This window comes from Polyodon spathula, chromosome 4 (genome assembly GCF_017654505.1).
Source record: "Polyodon spathula isolate WHYD16114869_AA chromosome 4, ASM1765450v1, whole genome shotgun sequence".
NCBI classification, from domain to species: Eukaryota; Metazoa; Chordata; class Actinopteri; order Acipenseriformes; family Polyodontidae; genus Polyodon; species Polyodon spathula.
The window spans coordinates 10826081-10849442 of NC_054537.1; the positions used below are offsets into that span (position 1 = coordinate 10826081).

Genomic DNA, 23362 nt, shown 5'->3' on the forward strand with positions numbered 1-23362 from the left:
TATGTCTTTACTCAGAAATTGATTTTTTGAGTTGCTCATGAAGAACTTTAATGTTTTCTTTTTATACCACACATAATTTAATATTTACTTACTATGATGGATTTAACTAAGTCATTTATATTTGTTATAATGATTAACACTGCTTTGAGAGGCTCTGAATTCAAAGCTTGGTCAAGCCGCTATTATGATGTCAGTGCTCACCAATGAAATACGGAAAATACTCTTTGAAACGCCAACACGTGTAGTAGAAATTACCCTCACTCTCCAACATAGGATCTGTTGAGTTGCCCTGTCAAGAATCTGTGAAACAGGAATTTAAAAGAAAAATGAATGACCTCCATTATCTTGGACACACTTTTATGTTAATGGCTGTCCCACACAACTATCAGACAGAAAACCTTTTTAAAAAGTTGTGTTTGACACTGTACAGCAGTGTTATAATTACTGTATTGACTGCTGGTGCTTTGGATATATGGTGTTCTTTTACTTGAAACAAGAAGTTGTTTGATTGCATTTTCCACTCTGAATAAAGGGATAGATTCCCAAAGCTATTTACTCTGAATTGTTATAAACCAAACCTACCAGTTACAATCCTATAACATAAGGAATAAGGAACAAATTAAGAGTACTTCCAAGTTCCTAAATTAAAAGTCAGATTTGTTTATTTGTGCTTTGTAAAGAGCTTTGGAAATGAAACCTAAAGTTATTTTGTTTTCTTTTTTAAAACAAGGTTCCACAGGAAAACATGGAGTGCTTTCGGTATATAACTACAAAATCCACCTCAGCACTGCAGCACTTATTTGATAGGTTTTGAACTAGATGTTTATATATGTGGACACCATTAAATAAGATTCCTAAAGCACTGATGTGGTTGTTTTGTATTCACATTTATTTGGATTGATGGATACCTGTCGAAAGAGGTGCATTTCAAGACTAGATCAGAATACTTTGAGCTTCTGCCTACATCCTTGGTTCAGAGTCAGTTTAACATTTCCACCCTTGCTATCGAGAAAGAGCCGTTTTGATTACCCTTAGGTATCCTGTAAAATCCATTTGTCTCAGACTAAGGTTCACATGGAAGCAGCGAGTTTCTGCTAGACTAGTTGTTGCGTTAACATGTCTTTTTTTAACTGGTGTTATACAGAACACATTTTCACTCAGTCTTTCAGGAGCCTTCTGTCTACTATATATCTCCATTGATATGGGTTTGAAAGGTACCAGTGACCCAATAGCAAAGGCTTTATATGCCACTGTTATTGCGCTGATGCACATGGCCTGGAGAGTAACATAATTCAGTACCTGTGCTCATCATGATATCAGAAGGACACGTAGAGGATTAAGAACATTTTTTAAACCTACTGTATTTGAAGGGCGTTCATACCATCTACATTTTCTGAATATTGAATTTTGTACCTGATGAATATACTATATTGAGTAAGTTGCTATTTTACCAGGATTACTACTGTATATAATGCCCCTTTTCAACTATGAAGGCTATGATGCTGATGTGAGGTTGTTTTAGAAGTGACCACAAGGGGCACTAGGGATATGCAACTGTAATTACAACCTCTTGTAGCATTGAGTATAGAAATGGCAGCTCTCGATACAAAAACAGTTGGAGGACAGAAATTACCATCATTATTTGTCATACCACCTCCAATAGGAAATTCAGCATGTCTTTTTAAAGCAGCAGTAGATTTATAAGTCCCCATTGGAAGAAATTCACATTATCAACATAAAAACAAGTGACAAAAATTCATTGTAATGATATTGTATTTAACCAGTGATGTTATCTGTTCACAAGTTGATCATCTTTCATTGTGTACATTGTAATTGTAAATACAGGACTTTTCATAGATGATTTGGTATACAAAAATGTATGGATTTATGTTGTTAAGTATCAATTTCTAATACTACTACTACTGGCAAATAGTCATGTGCAAAGTATTAGTTAAATTTTTTACACCAATCTGCATTCTATCTGACAGATGTTGCCCAATGTATGCAACTAGGAACATATTACATTCTGATTGCCATGGCTCTGCTCAACAAACAATAGTGTGAAAATTTTCGATGCTTGATATGCAGGAGGCTTAATTGTATTTTTTTTTTTTTTTTCTCCCTTTTGCCTCTGGAGGCCTGGGATCAAATCAAATTAGTATTCTAACAGAGCTACCCCTGGTTTGTTTTCAATATTGTTTTTCTTTCTGAATGACATACATGCTGAGAGAGAGAGAGAAATGGAAAATGTTCATATATTTTAAAAATGATATATCTGTTAATGTAAGATGGATGTTATTGCAGAGCGAAGTGGCACGTAATATAACTTTGGTGGATACTAGGACAAAAGTACTCATGGCATCCTTGAATCAAATCTCTTATGACATGACTTGTCAAGGAATCATTTTCACTGAACTACCCTTTTATAATGAAAGATCATTGTCTTTCTCTTACACCCTACTTCGAAATGTGAAGATTGCTTCACAAAGTCTAAGTTTTTTACAGACTGTATATACAATTTAAAAGTTTAAAATGGTGTTGATCACATGTATAAGGCATGTATTCATTGTGAGAAGTGAGGTGCGAGGTGTTAATTAATGCATTATAGATGTGATCAACGCCATTGTGTTGCCGGTCAACAAACGTTTTCTTGTACCTTCACACAATCATAAGGATATATATATATATATATATATATATATATATATATATATATATATATATATATATATATATAATATATAACCAGATATTTAAAAGTCAAATTGATGACAATCAGCATTAGCGAGAGTTTGCGTTAATAAATGACATAAAAATTTCAGAGTAAACATAAACGAGAACGATGACTAAAATATACATAAAACATAACACCTATAAATATAACACTATGAACATTGTTGACATTCAGTTCCTAGACGATTTTTCAATTATTAGTTATTATTATGTATTATATTATTTTATTGATTATCAATAATAATAATAATAATAATAAAATAAAATCCACATGAATTAATAGGGCTTATGATATTCAGGTGTTATTCCTGTGGAATTCAGCTGGAAAATCCATTTGAATTTGCAAACATTATTTTAAAATGTTACGTTTTTTAGCTTTTTGTGTGTTCATTTTTATTTCAATAATAATAATCAGAAATCCTTTTGTTTTACTGTAAGAAATTAAGTAAACAAACAATCCATCCTTGTCTTCAATGAAAGTGCTACTTACAGGAGTGGTGGAGAACTGGAGACTAGGAAGAGAATGGTGGGGAGAGGGGGTATTAGGAAGATTTTAGGTAAATGTAATGTTGTTGTTGAAGCTCTACATCATTATACAGAAGGCTGGGGGTCAACAAGAGCTACTTCCTTGTAGTGATCCCTGGGTAACATCTCTGATGGCAAAAAACTCTTCAAATCGAACTTACCATGCAATGCTTAAGCAAAGCAATGTTGGCCTTGGTTAGTACTTGGATGGGAGACCACCTGGGAATACTGAGTGCTGTAGGCTGCATGTTAAGCTCATACAAATATATACAGAAGGCTGGAATTACATTCTTGCATTGTTAAAATTAACTTTTAGTTGTCTGATCTCAATAGGAATGTTTGCCTTATTTATTTATTTATTTATCTATCTATTTATTTATTTATTTTATTTACCCCTCCTGTTTTTCTCCTCTGTTTAGAATTTCAGTAACTACAGCAGCTCAGGAGAACAAAGCCTGGTCCTCTGATCCAACTCCAACCCAATCAGCTCTTTAACAAACAACCTAACAGATGAATATTGAGGGGCTGCCATGTAGGTGTCTGTTCATGGTCACAGGTACCGGAGCTGCTGTTTCAATGTGAGGCAAAGCAATGAATTATCCCTCCACTACCGGAGAGATGCACTCCCTTATCTCCTGTAACCCCGATAGAAGTATTTTGTTAATAAATGCTTATCGCACAACTTCAGAACAAAGAATGCAAGAGCCAGTGAAACTCCAACGAAAGAGCACAGAGCTGCATCAGTGTAATTCTTCAATTACAGTATTGTTGTGAATTTCTATGAATAATCCCAAAGCAGGTTAAACTATTGCTACTGTACATTTTTTATACATATAAATCATGATTATAAATGCAATAAGTAGATTCTTACAGTAGCCGTGCCTTTGTTCTTATTGAAAACTTAAGTGATTTAAGTAATTTAAGTGATTAACTTGTAATTTTAAGTAATGATCTCATGAATGCAATCTTCAAGTTGTTTTCCACCATCCTAATGATTTCTCACCTTTTAGTTTTGGAACACAGCAACGCTTAAGAACATTGCATTTTAATCTGTATTATAAATACAATAGAAATACAATAAAACTAGTAAGTCACAGCCTAAGAGTCCTGCATCCCATTTCAACAGTTAATTATGAGTGTTAACACAAGTGATACAATGCTGATTAAATAAGATCAAACCTCAAACACACAGCATGTAACCATGTTCATTAACTTTGTGATATGCACAGCGCATATATATTTTGCATCATTGTGTTCCCCATGGCTTTGTGTATTTTACCAGTACCAACATCTAACGCTCAGCATGTATGGATATACACCTACTCCAATACAAACAACTTTATTCCAGCCTTGTATTACCAGCAGGGGCTAGAGTACTGAAGAAATCTGGTCTTGGCTTTCGTTAAATAGACCGATTACAAAAAAAAAAAAAAAAAAAGTATTACACAGAGAAGGCTGTGTATGACCGTATCCGTTTTGAAAATGAAACACAAACTAATACTGATTAGATATTTCTGCAGCTTTAAGGAAATACATTGGTATAAATCAGGAATTTTACAATTGTTTTGTTTAAAAAAAATCCTGCCCAGAATTGATGAATGGAAATGGCATTGAACAACACATGGATTGAAACCTCTGAACAGTGAAACAAACGGGAGCTTTAATATTTACAAAAATAACCCTTTACTTGGCACTAAGCACTACACCAGAGGTGGCCAAAGTTGGCCCTTCCACTCCTGGTCTTTGTTCCAACCTTTGGAAATTGTTTAATTGTGGTAATTAAACCTCCATCCACAATCTGAAGTAGTTCATTATTTCATTTTACTTGTTAAACCTGCAGTGGGCCGCGGTTGACCACCCTTGCACTACAGTTATTTGAATTAATTTATATATTTATTGGATCGATTTTTCCACACGTCATATACAGTATTATTACCTTACATAAGGGAATATTAGGTAATCCAAGATTGTTGCTACTGAAACTATCCATTAACATTTGCCAAACATTATCCTTACATCAGGAATGTACTTCAGATTTAATTTAAACAGACAGATACTAAACACAAAACAATATAAAGACATTAGGTCATCAGATAAAACATTTATTTACATACATGTAAAAATTATGTTACATCATTAAAAATAAATTTTACGACAGACTTGCAAGAACATCAAAACAGATAAGGATGGGAATTAGCTGTTCATTACCGAATTCTGTCTGACTCACAGGTTAATGATAAAGTAAGCCACTTTAGCGTGTTAAAGTAGCTAACGTATTGATCATGTGAAGACTCAACTTGTAAGATACATACATCCATTATCATTAACCGCTTAATCCTTTACAGGGTCGCGGTGAGCCGGAGCCTAACCATGCAGACACAGGGCGCAAGGCAGGACTACACCCTGGATGGGGCACCAGTCCATCACAGGGTACCACACACACAGAGGGCAATTTAGAATGACCAATCAACCTGAACAGCATGTCTTTAGATTGTGAGAATTAACTGGAGTACCTAGAGGAAACTCACACAGACACATGGAGAACATGTAAACTCCACACAGACAGACCCCTAGGCAGGAATCAAACCCAGGACCCTGGCGCTGTGAGGCAGCAGCGCTAACCACCACGCCACCGTGCCACCCTTGCAAGATACAATAAAAACAAATAAGTGAAATCCCATAGGTGGCCATCGGGGGCGCCAAAGTTCGTGTCAGGATAGAATGGTCCCCATTCTGACGATGGAAGACTGGAATGTAAAGAATGCCACATAATTTTGGCAACATCCCATTGATGATTCCTGTTGACTCTACTGCAGCATGCTATGAATTTCTGCTACCTCTTGCACTAGTGGACCGAAACTTCCACATTAGAAATTCTTCCCATCCTGGTCATGGGATGTTCTGCTGTGTAGGTGGCACCAGCTATGGGGTTTCACTTCCTGAAAGTCCTACGATCACATGATTCAATATTGGCAGTGACATGTGAAAGTATCCTGCAGCTAACAAAATAGTCCCATGTTTATCTCTTCATTATATACTGAGATGTGCAGCTATGAAAGAAATCGGCAGACACCTTTTAATGGCACATTTTAAAATACGAACTCATGTTTGTAATATTGCATGTTTCTATTGAAACTGCACACCGGAGACCCATACAGTGAATAGAAGTGCAGCTCCAACCACTTTAATAAATCAGCCAGGACATTCGGAGGAGTCGTGTGTGTTTCACACAAAACACAACAAATATTTTCCTTTTTTTTTTGTTTAGTTTATTTTAAATATACACAGAACAAGAGGCTAACAAATAAAATATTTAGGAACCAGAGTAAGCAGTCACCTCCTAATACCCCCGATATTAAAGTATGATAGTTCATGCAATGAAGGGCAACAGATATTGAAAGCTCAGGTTATATCCGGTGACACTGTATTGATTTACATATGCTCTGTTACTGAGGTAGATCTGAACACTGTATATTTCTTACCTGCTGTTTGTATTCTTCTAACAACAGTCTCTTTTACCGCCATTAAAATCAAACATTTTATTTCCCAACCCTGTACACAGGCTTAACGTTGTTTTAATCAGTCATCCCTTCTAACTGAGCAGTAAAATGTTGTGTAATTGAATAAACAAACAAGACATTTGGGGTATCTTTTTTATTTTTTTAGAATCCTTTTGAGTATTCACTAGTGCTGGTGAGATAGAACTGGGGTGCCAAGCCTTCCTGCTGCTGACACACAACGAACAAACAGGGCTGCTTTTATGTGGTGACAAAGTGAGTTATCTAACCTCACTTGATTTGAAACTAAATGTGTTATTAAAGGTTTTGACATAAGGATTAACAGTTTATTAGAATAGCTTTTTATGGAACAAAGTAATTAAAATGTTTCTTTTAATTCCTTATGTACATGTCATTATAGCACTGTATTGCTATAACCTGTTAGTAATAACTGCCTAATTTTATAAAACAACCCTTGCATTATTATTATTTAAACGTGTTACCAGTCATATTTCAGTATGTGAACTTATGCTATTGGATTGTTACTATACTGTAAAGATATGTCTGGATAATAACCGTTGCTAAAATATATATTTATACACAAATTATGAAGCATAATGAAAACTATTTTGTTAACCTTCACATATTTGCTCCATACACTATTTTAAAACCCTCAATAATACAATCTGAGTAAAAGTATAACTTCTTAGTGGGGTGACATTTGAAACAATCCACATTACCCAGGTCTCCAAAGGAAAAATGGTCTGAATCATTCTTTTTGTTAAATGAAATGCTATGAAAACCAACTGATTAGTTAAAACAAGAGGCATTTTCTAGACATCTCATGGAAAACTAATTAATTCAGGTTCTCTATACTGTTTTTTTTTTTTTTTTGGGGGGGGGGGGGGGTGGCAAATCAATAAAGCAAATCACAAACAACAAGGAAAAACCAAACTATTGTGCAATTTAATATGTAATGTATAATGTCTGTGAGTATTATACCAAATCTATCTCTCAACATAACAGTGAAAGACCACTTTTCGCACATGAAGTATATGGTGTTTTACAAAAGAGAAGTTTCTTGAACCTTCTGGGGGTCCCCTGGTCAACCTTTTGAGAACCCCAGTGACCTGAATGAACTTTTTTGACAACAAGACCTAAGTGGAAGTTTCACTTTTTGATTCAATATACATTACACCACTTTCTATTAAAAATATTGTATACATTCATTTTTATGCCAGGGAATCAGCTGGTACTTTTTGTTGTCAGTGTTCCATGGTTTATATTGGATAGTACTCTTGATAACATGTAACACACTGCACCCAATACACTAGTAACACGAATTCTACTGAATGCAGTATTAAACTGCTTTGTGAATCTGTTCTGTGTTACTCAACAAAAGCAGAAGCCACACAATCATCAATCTGAAATAAAGATCAATGACAAAACATGCCAGTCATAAAAATAGCTTTACAATTATTTTACATTTCTATAAAATACTGTCAGGATTTCAATATAAATCACCATATCCTTTCATTGGACTTTTACCGGCCCAGGTGTTTTACAAACGTACTATTACATAACAACCTCTTAAAACATCACAGGATAGGCAACAGAAGAAAAAAACCAAGGATTGATAAATGTGGTATTATCTTCCAACTGCATTTTTAATTCTCCGTGCTAATTGTCATATTTCTTACCTTTCTTGTGTACAGTATTATACAGAAATAACTAACAAAACCAATTATAGCTTTCTACTGACTACTATACGGAAAATGAAGACAAACATTTTGGTGTCCAGTAATCCAGGACAAAGAAACAGTAGTGACAATATCAGATGTAGATCACGTCCAAGCGACTGTATTAGTGGTAATTCCAAATTCTGAATTTGATTATTCACATTTAATCTGCTATTTGAAGAAGCTCTTTTTAGGTGGATATTATTTGGGTGAACGAATTACCACATCTTTCAGAATACTGGTATTAGATCTGCAGCAGTCGTCCTCATTTCTCGCGTAGGAAGTTGGGTCCCTTTTCATCGTGCACATTCTCATTGTTTTCTCTGCAGATGATTCTGGGCTGTTTGGCATCTTCTGCTTGTTTTACCTGAACACGAACAAGGAAAAGTTAACTCCACACAATCTACAATCCATCTCCTGTTTTTTTCGGCTAATATAGTTTTGAAACTTTAGTATTTCGACATTTTGAATATAAATAGGGTCCAAAAATGAAAGTGTTTTTATTCTTTACATTTCTTCAATAAGAAAATATAATGCTTAAAAACTGTACTTTAAGTTCTTTAACCTTGTAAAAAGGCATGGAATAGTTTAAACGTACAGGACTGCATTGACTGCACATAACAACATATGAAACAGGTTTAGTTCCTCACTGATAGTCTACCATGCTTTCACTATGCTTTATTACACTCTACTATACTTTTACTATGATAAACCTTTCTTTAAATATAAATATAAATAGCACAAATCTCAAGTTGTGCTTAGAGTGCCTCTCTATTTAGCACCTTGAAAAGAAATCAGCATTTGGTAAAGTTCACCCGCCATTAAATTCTCTGTTGCCATAAGGAAAGTATCGCATACTGAATATTTAAAAACACACTGCTACTTTTTGAGATTTGTTTTAGCTGACACATGAAAGGTAAGGTACAATAACCAAGCTTACAAAGAATACACACATTAAGTGTACTGAGTATCAAGTCACATGACCCTAATACAGTCAAGGAGCGAGTGTTAAACATTTCAACGGTGTAGAATATTTTTATTTACAATATTTACAAACAGTTAGCAGGTGTTTTGTCACTAACAATTTCCAAAAAAACCCCACAAATAAACACATATTTATAAGGGTCATAGACTCACTTATTAAACACAGTTAATAAACTGAATTCCCCTATTTAACAGGTATAGGCTACTCCTGTTTACCCCGACAAGGCAAAAGTCCTTGCTTTCATTAGTGGTGCTTGTTTGTTTGTTTGTTTGTTTTTTTTGTTTAGTTTTTTACGTTCATGTTTCTGTGACACACACACACACAAAACCCTCTAACTTTAGAAGACTGAAGTCATTTTACATGCCTTGTAGAACCAGGTGCCGCTGATTAATATTCAAAATCAAGGCGAGAAAGGCTAATTAATTCAAGTTAAATCACCTGTTGCCTTACCCTCACTTGGAATAGCACCCTATGGCTACACTTGCCCTTACCAAAGATGGAGTGCCTGTTCACTCTTCCCTAGGTCCTGGTGCCTCCAAATAGAAAACATGCACTCCGTCACAATATATATTACAGAAATTGCAGATGGCAACAACAGATGACAGATATTACAGATGGATACATTGTTTTTACTGGAAATGTTTTAGTAATTGTACAGCAGACAGTTAATAAAGGAAAAACAACTTACCGTACTTTGTATCAATTGCTGGTGTCATCTATGACTGATAAATGGTTCTCTATCTAAATAAACAAAACATGTTTAGTAGATTCTAAAACTACTAGTTTAAAAATACTCTTACTGTTTTACTGTTTATTAAAATACAGTTTAAAAGGAGCGAGCATTATACAAGGAGTGAGTGTTATACAGGGAGTGAGTGTTATCACTACTATTTAACACAGGTGGAGGCCACTTGGTGTGTGATTTTGAAGACGATTGGTTACACCTGAGCTAATTTAGGATTGCTATTACAAGGGGGTGGACACTTATCCAACCAAGCTATTTCATTTTTTATTTTTTATTAATTTTCTACAAATTTCTATAATATTTCACTTGGAAGTTATGGGGTATCATTTCATTTCCTTTGTAATTTGTGCATTTAGTAATGTTAATAATTCATATTACAATGTACAGTCTAGCAACCTACCAGATCATTACTGCCTTCTTCATCATAATCCTCCTCTATCCCATCAGTCATTTCATCCCCGTCAGCATCAAGACCTCCTTCATCTGGCTCCTCTGTAGAGTTGTCTGCATTCTCAGATATGGATTCTTCATGAAGAGACCCTGTGGTAACTTCATATTTTCTTTGAACATCTTTGAGAATAAGATGAAATATTAAACATAAATGGATTAAGCAGTCCAACAATTAGCATTATAAAAGAGCAAAATGCTTTTGACCAGTCTTGACAAAAGTAAATCATGGAGTGGATATCAGCTTTGTATTGTACAGCAACCCTATATAACATTCTCTCTCTCTTTCTTTTACTATGCACAGTGGTGTTCAATATTTTGGAAACAATAATTGATTTACAGCAGACTCCCCATTTACAACACACTACCCACCCTCAGCTATACTGCTTTCCTAGAAAAAACATTTCAGGGTACCATTCTACTTTTTAGAGGCTCATTCAAATATTTAGCATACTTCTTAAAGAGGAGAGGATTATCTATTGAGAGATACGAGTGCATTTAGAAAATAATGGGTCTGAGTGAAAATGGGCACAATCGCCACCCGTCATCTTTGTGTATATTGTGTGTTCTTTCCCAGCTTTTGAACATTCGACATATATATTATATTTATAATATAGTATATATATATATATATATATATATATATAGAGAGAGAGAGAGAGAGAGAGAGAGAGAGAGAGGAGAGAGAGAGAGAGAGAGAGATAATTTCATATAGGGTTATGTATGACATGCTTGATATCCTCTCAGCTGAATCATACACAGCACTGTACTATATTTTTTATAATATATAGTAAAAATAAACAATTAAACCGTAATTTTAATGTAACTTCATTTCTATATGATTGAAGGCATTTTATGACAAAACAATATGTTTAATACTTTGTCATAATGGAGCACGAAAGCTGCACTGCATAGATATCTATAAGTAACATCCGAGGTCACAGAAGTGATTATAATGCCTAAAATCAATATAGTAAAAGAGAGACGGCTGGAAACGCAGTTTTTCTGCTAAACACTATGTATTGAAGTACAATTACTTTTTTTATGAGTAATGTCTACTGATGTCTCTTTATACCCTCCACATTAGTCTGGATTACCATTAACATACATTAACGATCAAGTATTCCTGTTGCCTATCTTGTCAAAATGACAGATAACTGCATTGTTTTAATTTACTTCCTAATGGGTTGTCTCCGATTAAATATAATTTTACCCACCAGTTTCTGCTCTCTGCTGCTTCTCAATCTTATCCAGTCTGCCCAGCAGGGAATCAATTTTTGTTTTAATTTGCGTCAGTTCCTTTTTGATTGTCTGCAGCTCATCTGATTTTACTGTTGAGACAAAGGAAAAGGGTTCAAAGGGTTCTTCTTAACAAAAGCACCCAGCCCCCCCCCACCCCCCGCGACAACATAATTAATGCTGTTTTTTTTAAAAACATAAATCCAGTTTATGCTCTGCTGATCGTTTATCCTGAAGTTCCTTGTTTACTGTAAGAGGGTTTTTCTATCATAAGTAGGGCTGCATTTGTTTCCCGATTAAAAGAAAATTGATTATGTCGCGACACTTCACGACATAACGATTCTTAGCAGAAATATTTCTGATCTTTAATGCAGCTGGTGTCTTTTTTGTTGAAGACATTTTAAAGCAATCATGCAGCTCATTGCTATGTGTTCAATAATTTACAGGAAGCAAACTAAACTGGCTGCCAGGTTCCTAAATGCAGTGTAACAGATCAATAAGGCAAAAGTTTGCTGTATTTATTTTTAAGTGATTAAAAAATATTTACAATGGGAATGACATATTACATATGTATCCCATTTGGTAAAAGACAGGTCATATTCTTGAGAATGTTTTGAACCAGTTAACAAGACAAAACATTACACTGACGTGAAATTTCACTTTCATTCAGTTTTGTGATGCCTTTTCTGTGTGTTTTTAATTTCCATATCTTGTACTTTCCATCTCTCTTTCAACTTCACATTGCATTTAATCAGAGGTTTTGTTTTTAGGATGGCTTCTGAAACTATGTTTCTATGGTTACTGGGAGACACCCCACTGTTCTGATCCAAGTACCTTCATTCTTATTTTATTCTGGTTGTTAGGAAAAAAAAAAAAAAAAACAAAAAACATTAAATTGCCAGGGACTAAAACAAGGGAATGCTTGATGCGACTGCCATGAAAATTACAGCAAGTGTGCTGTAATCGGTTGCATTTTTACATATTTAGAAATACATTTTGAAAAGCTTTTCTTTGTAGAGAGTCTATGTCAAAACATGTACTTTTTATAACAATCATATTTTTCTTTTCTTTTTTCATTAATAAGAAGCAGTTTAAATCTAACATCATTTCCATTCAAAGTATTTTTAAAAATAACCTTTACTATCCTTTAAAAGCTCTGACTCATACAGATAATACCATCTGCATGGAAATGGAAATGAGTTGCAAATGTAAATCAAGATCATTTATCTAAAAAACAATATCTACATGTTTACTGTACAGTACATGTGTTTTAAAGGACACCAGCACAGCTGAAGAGTAGCTTATTAGAGCTGTTTTCTGGAATGATAGGAGATTTTAAAGGTATTTAGAAAATAACTCAATCAACCAAAAAATCAAAAATGAGTTGAGGCCAGTTAGTGACATTTACATTATGTAAAAATGCAATCATCTTTTTCTATCAATATTCCTAACATGAGTTCAGTTTCTTCCAGTAATATGCATGCAACTGTGAAATTTATAGAGACTATCTTTGGCACCTGAAGTGGTACATGATACACATATATATATATATATATATATATATATATATATATATATATATATATATATATATATATATATATATATATATATATATATATATATATATATAGAAAGTCTACACCCCCTTTCAAATTTTTCACCTTTTGTTGCCTTATGTAGAAAATTAATGAAAAATAAAAACTGAAATAGCTTGATTGGATAAGTATCCAACCCCCTTGTAATAGCAATCCTAAATTAGCTCAGGTGTAACCAACAGTCTTCAAAATCACACATCAAGTTAAGTGGCCTCCATATGTGTTAAATTGAATTGATTCACATGATTTCAGGATAAATTCAGTATTTCCTGTAGGTTCCCTCTGCTGGGTAGTGCATTTCAAAACAAAGACTCAACCATGAGCACCAAGGTGCTTTCAAAAGAACTCTGGGACAAAGTTGTTGAAAGGCACAGATCAGGGGATGGGTATAAAAAGACAAATATCAAAGGCCTTGAATATCCCTTGAAGCATGATCAAGATGATTATTAAGAAGTGGAAGGTGTATAGCACCACCAAGACCCTGCCTAGATCAGGCCGTCCTTCCAAACTGGATGACCAAGCAAGAAGTAGACTGATCAGAGAGGCTACCAAGAGGCCCATGGCAACTTTACAAGAGCTACAGGCTTTTATGGCTAAGATTGGTCAAAGTGTGCATGTGACAACAATATCCCAAGCACTCCACAAATCTGGCTTGTATGGTAGGGTGCATGGAGCAAAGTACAGAGAAGTCCTTGAGGAAAACCTGCTGCCCTCTGCAAGAAAGCTGAAAGTGGGACGGAAGTTCACCTTTCAGCATGACAACGACCCAAAGCACACAGCCAAAGCTACACTGGAGTGGCTAAGGAACAAAAAGGTAAATGTCCTCCCAGTTCGTACCGATGAAAGAAATTGCCCTAACAAGGACACAGTTTCCTTACCATTGGCCTTCAACTGTGAACCATTAAAGTTGATGTCACATTTTCTGGATAAAAACCCCACTGTTGAAGGATAATTGGTAAGGCTGTGAATCTGAAGGAAAATGAAGACCAAAGAGCATTCTATAGAAGTTAGAGATAAAGTAATACAAATGCATAGATTAGGGAAAGGGTACAAAATAATATCCAAGTGTTTGGATATCCCAGTGAGCACAGTTGGATCAATAATCAGGAAGTGGAATCTGCATCACAACACCCAGGCACTGCCAAGAAAAGGCCGTCCCTCAAAACTCAGCCACAGAGAGGCCAACAATCACTTTGAAGGAGCTACAGAGTTCAATGGCTGGGAATGGAGTAATGGTGCACCAGTCAACCATATCAAGAGCTTTGCATAACACTGGCCTGTATGGGAGGGTGGCAAGAAAGAGGCCGTTACTCAAAAACTACCATCTGAAAGCACGTCTGGAGTTTGCCAGAAAGCATGGGAGTGACCCAGCAGCGATGAGGGAAAAGGTTTTGTGGTCAGAAAACCTTTTGTGGTGCAAACCTAACACTGCCCATGCTTCAAGACACACCATCCTTACAGTGAAGTATGGTGGTGGCAGCATCATGCTGTGGGGATGTTTCTCATCAGCAGCAGGGACTGGGCATCTTGTTACAATTGAAGGAAGAATGGATGGAGCAAAATACAGTAAAATACTGCAAGAGAATCTGCTTCAGTCCGCTTAAAACTGAAGCTTGGGAGGAAATTTACCTTTCAGCAGGACAATCATCCCAAGCACAAGGCCAAAGCAACATCAGAGTGGCTCAAGAATAAAAAGGTGAATGTCCTACAGTTGCCCAGTCAAAGTCCTGATCTCAATCCCATTGAGAATCTGTGGCATTATTTGAAAATTGAGGTCGACAAGCATCGTCCAACCAACCTGAACAACCTGGAGCAAATCTGCCAAGAAGAATGGGCCAAAATCACTCCGACATTGTGTGCAAAGCTGGTACATACTTACCCCAAAAAACTTAAAGCTGTTATTGCTGTGTGTGGCAGAGCAAAGCTCTGCCCTTTTAAATTGGCAGGGATGGGGTTAACTTCCCCTGCCTGCCTGGGTTTATTATGTTCAGGTGGCTGGGGTTGATTAGTTGATTAGGTTGATTAACGATCAATCAGCGCCCAGCCACCTGATATAAAAGGAGGCCTCAGCTTCTCATTTGGGAGAAGGGAGCTGAGGAAGCAGGTTGGTGTTTGTTTTGTGGGTTTTTGAATTTTCTTAATCCAGTGAAGGCATTGCCCAGCCTGGAAACTTTATTTTTGTGAGTTTTATTTTTGCTTTATTTGTGTTTGAGTATCTGTTATTTTGCCCTTGTGCACTTTATTTTTGTTTATTTATAATAAAACAGTTATTTTTTTGAACTGCAGTCTGTCTCTGGGCCTCTATCCACTCGCCAGCCTGCCACATTTGGTGTCAGAAGTGGGATAGCGCCACCTAGAGGCTCAGAGCAGTATTTTTGTTTTGTTTGGTGGAATTTTTGGGATAATTATTATTTTTTTTTTTTTTTTTTTTTTTTTTTTTTGAAAAAAAAAAAAAAAAAAAAAAAAAAAAAAAAAAAAAAATGGGAAAGAAGAGCAGACAGCGGCAAAGGCAGGAAAAGCAGCAGCTGAAGAAATGTAAGCTGCTGCAGCCACCGCTGGAGGACCCGGCCAGCCTCTTCCCCTGGTGTTCCTGGTGCGGGAAGGAGGACCATCGTTGGCGGTCCTGCCCAGACGTGCCACCGGCAAACTGGTGTGGCCGGTGTGAGGAGGACGGCCACAACTGGGCAGGATGCCCCTACAACCAGGCCCAGGAAGAGGTGCCTTGTTCACCCCGGGCATCAGGGGCCACCCCACTACCTCCAGCACCACCACCTTCACCACCGTCCCAGGAGATCTGGGACTGGTTGATGCACCCTGAGGCAGACCTCGTCCACGATCTCCCCATAGTTATCAACACGCTGTGGCGTCGAGATGGGGAGAGGTGGGAACAGTGGGAGGAACAACACCACCCAATGAGGTTGCCCTCATGGTGGTTAATTACCTGGCGGTAGACATGGGAGATCCACCAGTCACTCCAATAAAGAGAGGGTGAGCCGCCTTCCCGAGAGCCAGAGAGGGGTGAGCCGCCTTCCCGGGAGCCAGAGAGGGGCGAGGAGCTGCCGTCGCTCCCAGAGCCAGAGAGGGGTGAGGAGCCTCCGTCGCTCCCAGAGCCAGAGAGGGGTGAGGAGCTGCCGTCGCTCCCAGAGCCAGAGAGGGGTGAGGAGCTTCACTTTCAGAGCCAGAGAGGGGTGAGGAGCTGCCGTCGCTCCCAGAGCCAGAGAGGGGTGAGGAGCTGCCGTCGCTCCCAGAGCCAGAGAGGGGTGAGGAGCTGCCGTCGCTCCCAGAGCCAGAGAGGGAGGAGGATCTGCCGTCGCTCCCAGAGCCAGAGAGGGAGGAGGATCTGCCGTCGCTCCCAGAGCCAGAGAGGGAGGAGGATCTGCCGTCGCTCCCAGAGCGAGAGAGGGAGGAGGATCTGCCGTCGCTCCCAGAGCCAGAGAGGGATGAGGATCTGCCGTCGCTCCCAGAGCCAGAGAGGGAGGAGGATCTGCCGTCGCTCCCAGAGCCAGAGAGGGGAGGAGGAGCTGCCGTCGCTCCCAGAGCCAGAGAGGGGTGAGGAGCTGCCGTCGCTCCCAGAGCCAGAGAGGGGTGAGGAGCTGCCGTCGCTCCCAGAGCCAGAGAGGGGTGAGGAGCTGCCGTCGCTCCCAGAGCCAGAGAGGGGTGAGGAGCTGCCGTCGCTCCCAGAGCCAGAGAGGGGTGAGGAGCTGCCGTCGCTCCCAGAGCCAGAGAGGGGTGAGGAGCAGCAAATAGGGAGGAGGATCTGCTGTCGCTCCCAGAGCCAGAGAGGGAGGAGGATCTGCTGTCGCTCCCAGAGCCAGAGAGGGAGGAGGATCTGCTGTCGCTCCCAGAGCCAGAGAGGGAGGATCTGCCGTCGCTCCCAGAGCCAGAGAGGGAGGAGGATCTGCCGTCGCTCCCAGAGCCAGAGAGGGGAGGAGGATCCGCCGTCGCTCCCAGAGCCAGAGAGGGAGGAGGATCTGCTGTCGCTCCCAGAGCCAGAGAGGGAGGAGGATCCGCCGTCGCTCCCAGAGCCAGAGAGGGAGGAGGATCTGCCGTCGCTCCCAGAGCCAGAGAGGGAGGAGGATCTGCCGTCGCTCCCAGAGCCAGAGAGGGAGGAGGAGCCTCCGTCACTCCCAGAGCCAGAGAGGAGTGAGGAGCCGCCGTCGCTCCCAGAGCCAAAGAGGGGTGAGGAGCTGCCGTCGCTCCCAGAGCCAGAGAGGGAGGAGGATCTGCCGTCGTCCCAGAGCCCGAGAGGGAGGAGGAGCCGCCGCCGCTCTCAGAGCCAGAGGGAGCCGGGCCGCCGCCGCCGCCTCCGCCACCAGAGGGAGCCGGGCCGCCGCCGCCGCCTCCGCCACCAGAGGGAGCCGGGCCGCCGCCGCCGCCTCCGCCACCAGAGGGAGCCGGGCCGCCGTCGCCGCCTCCGCCACCAGAGGGAGCCGGGCCGCCGTCGCCGCCTCCGCCACCAGAGGGAGCCGGGCCGCCGTCGCCGCCTCCGCCACCAGAGGGAGCCGGGCCGCCGTCGCCGCCTCCGCCACCAGAGGGAGCCGGGCCGCCGTCGCCATGCTACCTTGGAGATTCGGGGCCCCCTCAACCAAAGAAGGCTTGGGGGCTCCGACATCAACCCCGCCCACCACCACCCACCATAACAGCCCACCCAAGGGACATAATTGGACTCTTGGGGGGAGGAGGGTGGGGGGGGGGGGGGGGGGGAAGGGGGGGAGTTGGACGATTGGCGGCCGGTGTACGTTGTACATGGGGGGAGGTGTGTGGCAGAGCAAAGCTCTGCCCTTTTTAAATTGGCAGGGATGGGGTTAACTTCCCCTGCCTGCCTGGGTTTATTATGTTCAGGTGGCTGGGGTTGATTAGTTGATTAGGTTAATTAACGATCAATCAGCGCCCAGCCACCTGACATAAAAGGAGGCCTCAGCTTCTCATTTGGGAGGAGGGAGCTGAGGAAGCAGGTTGGTGTTTGTTTTGTGGTTTTTTGAATTTTCTATCCAGTGAAGGCATTGCCCAGCCTCACTTTATTTTTGTTTATTTATAATAAAACAGTTATTTTTTTGAACTGCAGTCTGTCTCTGGGCCTCTATCCACTCGCCAGCCTGCCACACTGTGTCTGAACTCGGCACCGGCGCCAAGACCCTGTATACTACACACAAAAAAGTGGCTCTACCATCTTAAGGTGGGGGTTTGAAATTTCAATGTACCATTTGTAATTCAGTAATATGATAGAATTGGTCTTTTGAAAGGCACTGTATATATTAGCTCAAAGAGCTAGCTGCTATATCAGTGGGATACAGCTAGTAGCCATGTCATCGAAGACAAAAAAAGTACTGACTGCAAAGGCCTTACAAGAATTAAACACGTCTATCACTTTAAACAAGTCCATACTGACAACAAAATGTATACTTAAAATGAATTTTATAGTAAAAAATTAAAAATAAAAATATATAATATATTAAGTACAATCCACGAACATTCATGGAGTACTGTATCCACTTCTGAGGATGTAAATGTAACTAGTTTTGTTCTAGTGCTGAATAAATTTTTATATAGTGCTTCTGTTTATTTGAGTCATTTGTGGTATAACTACAATAACTACAATACATGATCACCCTCAGTACATGAAGTACCCATCATATATATATATATACGTTATATATGTTATCGTATATATATATTGATATATAATAATATAATATATATCCTATCGATATAATATATATCTATACATAGATGTGGCAGGGCTAAATAGGGCTAAGTTTGGAAGGGATGGGGTTGAATCTGCTCCTCTCAACTATCACCAGTGTGGCCCTTTCCCAATTAGGTAATTGAGTGCTAACTGAGGAATGGCCATCTATATAAAAGGGGAGAACGCCTTTGTTTGTGTGGGTGTGGGTGTGAGCGTGAGTGAGTGTGAGTGTGAGTCTCAGTGTGAGCGTGACCTGTGTTTTGACAAACCTCTATTGAAGGGGAATGCCCAGCCTCAAAGGTTCAATCATTTCTTTGAATCTTTATTTTGGCTCTCATGCCCTGTTTATTTGCTGTTTATGTTTACTAAATGTGCACTTTAAACTGCAGCTTCTGTCTCTGAGTCTCGCCTTCCTGCCGCTGACAGCTTGGGCAGTGATGCTATCCAGCCGGTAACAGTATATTACATTCCTGTCACATATATTAAATACAATTGCTTGATTTCTGTTTGTGGCTACCGTAATGAGGACTATATATTCCAACACACCAGCTTTCATCCTTTTCTATAGATATGATATGAAAATATAATTTATGTAGGAGGATCATGGCCTCCTAAATAAACTGAAAATAGGCTTTTCCCACTTGTATTGAAGCAACATCATCCTGCCTTCAGAATATGGGTTGCTAAGGCACATACCAGTATAGCAACTCCAGTACCACTAATAGCTTTTTGGCCTGGAAAAATATTGTTGAAAAACAGGCTACAGCAAAATACAGAGAGAAGAACTATATTAGAAGTATTATGTATTAGGTTATTAAAAGCAAGATACATTAAAATAAAGGTTATGTAGCAAATCAGTTATGCTTTTATGTTGTGCCAAGCATCAATTCATTGGAGGCAATGCAACTCAAAATGGTACCATAGTTCTTTTTGAAGGCTAGCAATCAATTACAATTGAACAGAACAACTAACACATAAAGACGCTTTTCAGTTCATCTCAGTATACAATGGATTATCAAAATAGACTCATTATTATTTCTTTGTTATATGTTCTTTTGCTAATTAACATGCTGCCACTCTTAATTTATAGGAGATATTTAAATGCTGGTTTGCATGTGATGTCTCTGTCTGCTCAGATACATCTAAAATCTAGATAATGACATTCCAACATTTGGAATAGTTCTGGAAATACTTTCCCAAAAGTTTGGTCCAACCCACACTTCCTGTGTCACATGAAAAGCTGAAAAGTGCAAGTGTAACAGACTACCTGGAAGAAAGAAATCATTTTTTAAATGAAAATACGTGTTTGCTACAACTTGGAATGGAAGAGAACGACGGGTAAGATTTATAATATCATTTCACAAACATTTTTTTTTCAGAAACTCTTCAGTTTTGTATAGGAGCAACTTTACAAATGTGTTTTTATTCCCCCTGTATTTAAAATGGGTTGAATAAACTCTGGCTGTGACACTCCTCTCTTTTGACAATGGTGTCAGTCCTCAGGAGGAGCCTCATATATCTGTTCTTCACACACTTCTTTTAGCTTTAATCTCATTTCATTTCAACCACGGTCAACAGCAGCTCATATCAGCTGCCTTATGATGGGGTTCCACACCAATCCCTCTGCCGAGACCAAAACAAGAAAAGTAATTGCAGGGGGATGTCAAGCATGAAAATGCTTCACCTCAGTGCTTTCACACCTTTATTTTCTCCTTATATCCAGTATATAAATAGAGGATTTACTGTTACAACTCAATTCTGGCCCAAGAAAAGATACATATGCTTTATAATATTAATAATAAAAAAAGTTTGATATGCCTGTTCAATAATGATTTTGATTTTATATGAGTACAGAAGCCAGCATCTATGTTACAACACTTTACACATGATGTGTCTCTGAACCTAAAATACAACCTGAATATTTGAGTTAAAATATATCAGTTCCAGTCACTGTTACAGAACGTTTTTGGTGGTCAAATGAAAAACGCAGCCATTCTTCTGCATTGGTAGTAAATGAAAAGCATTGCTGTGCCACTGCATTTAAGAAATGTCTTGTTTATTAAAATGTTTTACCTACTTTCGAAGCAGGGAGATCATCTATTCAGGTATACCAAGACCATTATATACATTGTTCAGTTTTACTAGGAGACTGATCAAGACCCATACATGTTAGTTAGTACATTTGAATAGACATCCCTACAGTTCTGCAAATAAAGCTGTAACATAAATGTAAAGCCAGATTCTGCCATGCAATTTGTCAACCTTAATATACTGTATTGCTGTTTGTGATGAACTTTAGCAAACATAGAATAAAAAACACATATTAATCAACTGGCTTGTTTTAGCACTTTCGCTGTCTAATTTTCCACTACTTGAGATGTTAATCTTTGTAAACTGACAAGAAAATTATACGCAGTGTGGTTTTGAGATAGGAGTAATTTTGTAAAGACTGTTTAATCTTTTTCAATTGGACTTTCTAAATACATTAGAGAACAATGATGTGACTATTGAGAACTGTAAGTGTCTCATTTAAACAGGTCTGCTATTATTCTTAATCAATAATTTATCACATTTGAAACATAAAGAATAAAACAGGTCTGCTCTGTATTGATTAGCTGAAAAACTGTGTTGGCATTGGTTTCTCATCTCAATAGTGATTACAAAATAACCATAAAGCTGACAATGTCATTCATTTAAGTTGATTCATTGATTCCAATGTCAGTCAGCCCTTAATGCCAATATTCCAGTATACAGGAACTGTTAATCAGTCATATCACACAAGAAACATGGAGAACGCCTTGGTTTTCCATGACATGAAAAGCTCACTTTATGTTTGAGTAATGATGAATACCGATATATAAAAGCCCCTTTGCAATGCAACTCAAATTAATCAAATCTACACTAAAGTAAGTCAATTAGATGCCACAGATATATTGCTCTCGTGGAATTATTTGGAAACAGGTTTGTAAATATTTAATTTCCCCTCCTTTTTTAAAGGTATTATGTGAATGAAGATATTACATTGGCATTCCTGGTTGTAAAACCTACATTTGGGTCCTGACGACGAGGAGCCTGTCATTGATCTTGATGCCCCTTTTATGGGGAAGGTGCTTTTGCCTCTGCGTGTGGAGGGCACTGTCATCCGAGCCCGCTTCAATGGGATCACCGCTCGGGGAGGAGCCGGTACACGGCCGTGGTAATCAAATAGCCTGAAGGAAAAAAAATGGAAAGAATTTTTTTAAATTTTTTTTTTATTCTTTTAAACCCTTGCTGTGTTCCAAAAACTTAGTGGCATTAATTACAGTATAATTAGAAACAAAAACTGTAACCACATTTAGCAGGTCATGGTCAAGTACGAACCAGCAACCTCCAAGCAAGAGATTTTAGCTAACAAAATGATTTAACAATGATTTAACAAACACAGGTTTTCACTTTAAGACATGACCTCTACTAGTATTAAACTATGTTAGGAAATATGTGTCTACAAGGCAGCTCGTGTTCATTTCCTTGGTCATCTCACTTGGAGAAATAATTTCTTCCCAACCTTTCAATGCCTTTCCTGTCATTAACCAACCAGATGATTGCCCTATTAACTGACATGCTTTGCAGCCAGTAGCAAGCTTTCACCCAGAAGCCACTACCGAGGTGAAATGACTCAGAATTCTTCTTAGTGAGGCAGGGAAACTGAAAATAGTCTTCAACCAAATTTACTATCATATATCACATTTTAAAATAAAAATACAGTACTTCTGCAACTGAACATTTGAGACCAAGGTAGCAAAATGAATGGCAGTTAAAGTTTATGGAATTGTTTTGTTAGCCTCAATCACTTTAACCTATACATAATAACCCATACTCAAAAAGACAAGGCCATGAGACAATAGATAAGTACAACAATTAAACACCTGTGTGGGAGCTTTTGGGACAGAAATACATAGCTCAAAATTGGTAGAACAGTAATAAAAAAATAAATAAGAAAATCCATGTATTAGAAGTCTTGCTGCTTTAAATCCAAACAATATTTAGCATGATCAATTATATGTATGTTTATACATCTTATGTATCTCGTTCATTTATACAAAAAGATTAATACTGTGACAAATGATTGCATTGCAAGAGAAGACATAGGCATTGTGTAATATTCCCCACTGTTATTGAATATTCAGAT

General features: G+C 38.6%; 1 protein-coding gene across 3 annotated transcripts in view; it reads right to left on the reverse strand.

Moving 5' to 3' along the window:
- Window positions 1–5971: 5971 nt before the first annotated feature.
- LOC121314172 (RNA-binding Raly-like protein) overlaps window positions 5972–23362 on the reverse strand; it is a 160804-nt gene continuing 143413 nt past the window's right edge. For 2 of the 3 annotated variants that reach the window (XM_041247174.1, XM_041247175.1), the window contains exons 6-10: window positions 22243–22403; window positions 11889–12002; window positions 10625–10794; window positions 10168–10220; window positions 5972–8861 (exon numbers count right to left, since the gene is read on the reverse strand). In XM_041247174.1, coding sequence (XP_041103108.1) covers window positions 10179–10220; window positions 10625–10794; window positions 11889–12002; window positions 22243–22403 — 487 coding nt within the window. In that variant the 3' untranslated portion in view covers window positions 5972–8861; window positions 10168–10178. The remainder of the gene's footprint in view (window positions 8862–10167; window positions 10221–10624; window positions 10795–11888; window positions 12003–22242; window positions 22404–23362) is intronic. The other variant, XM_041247176.1, reaches the window with a different exon arrangement.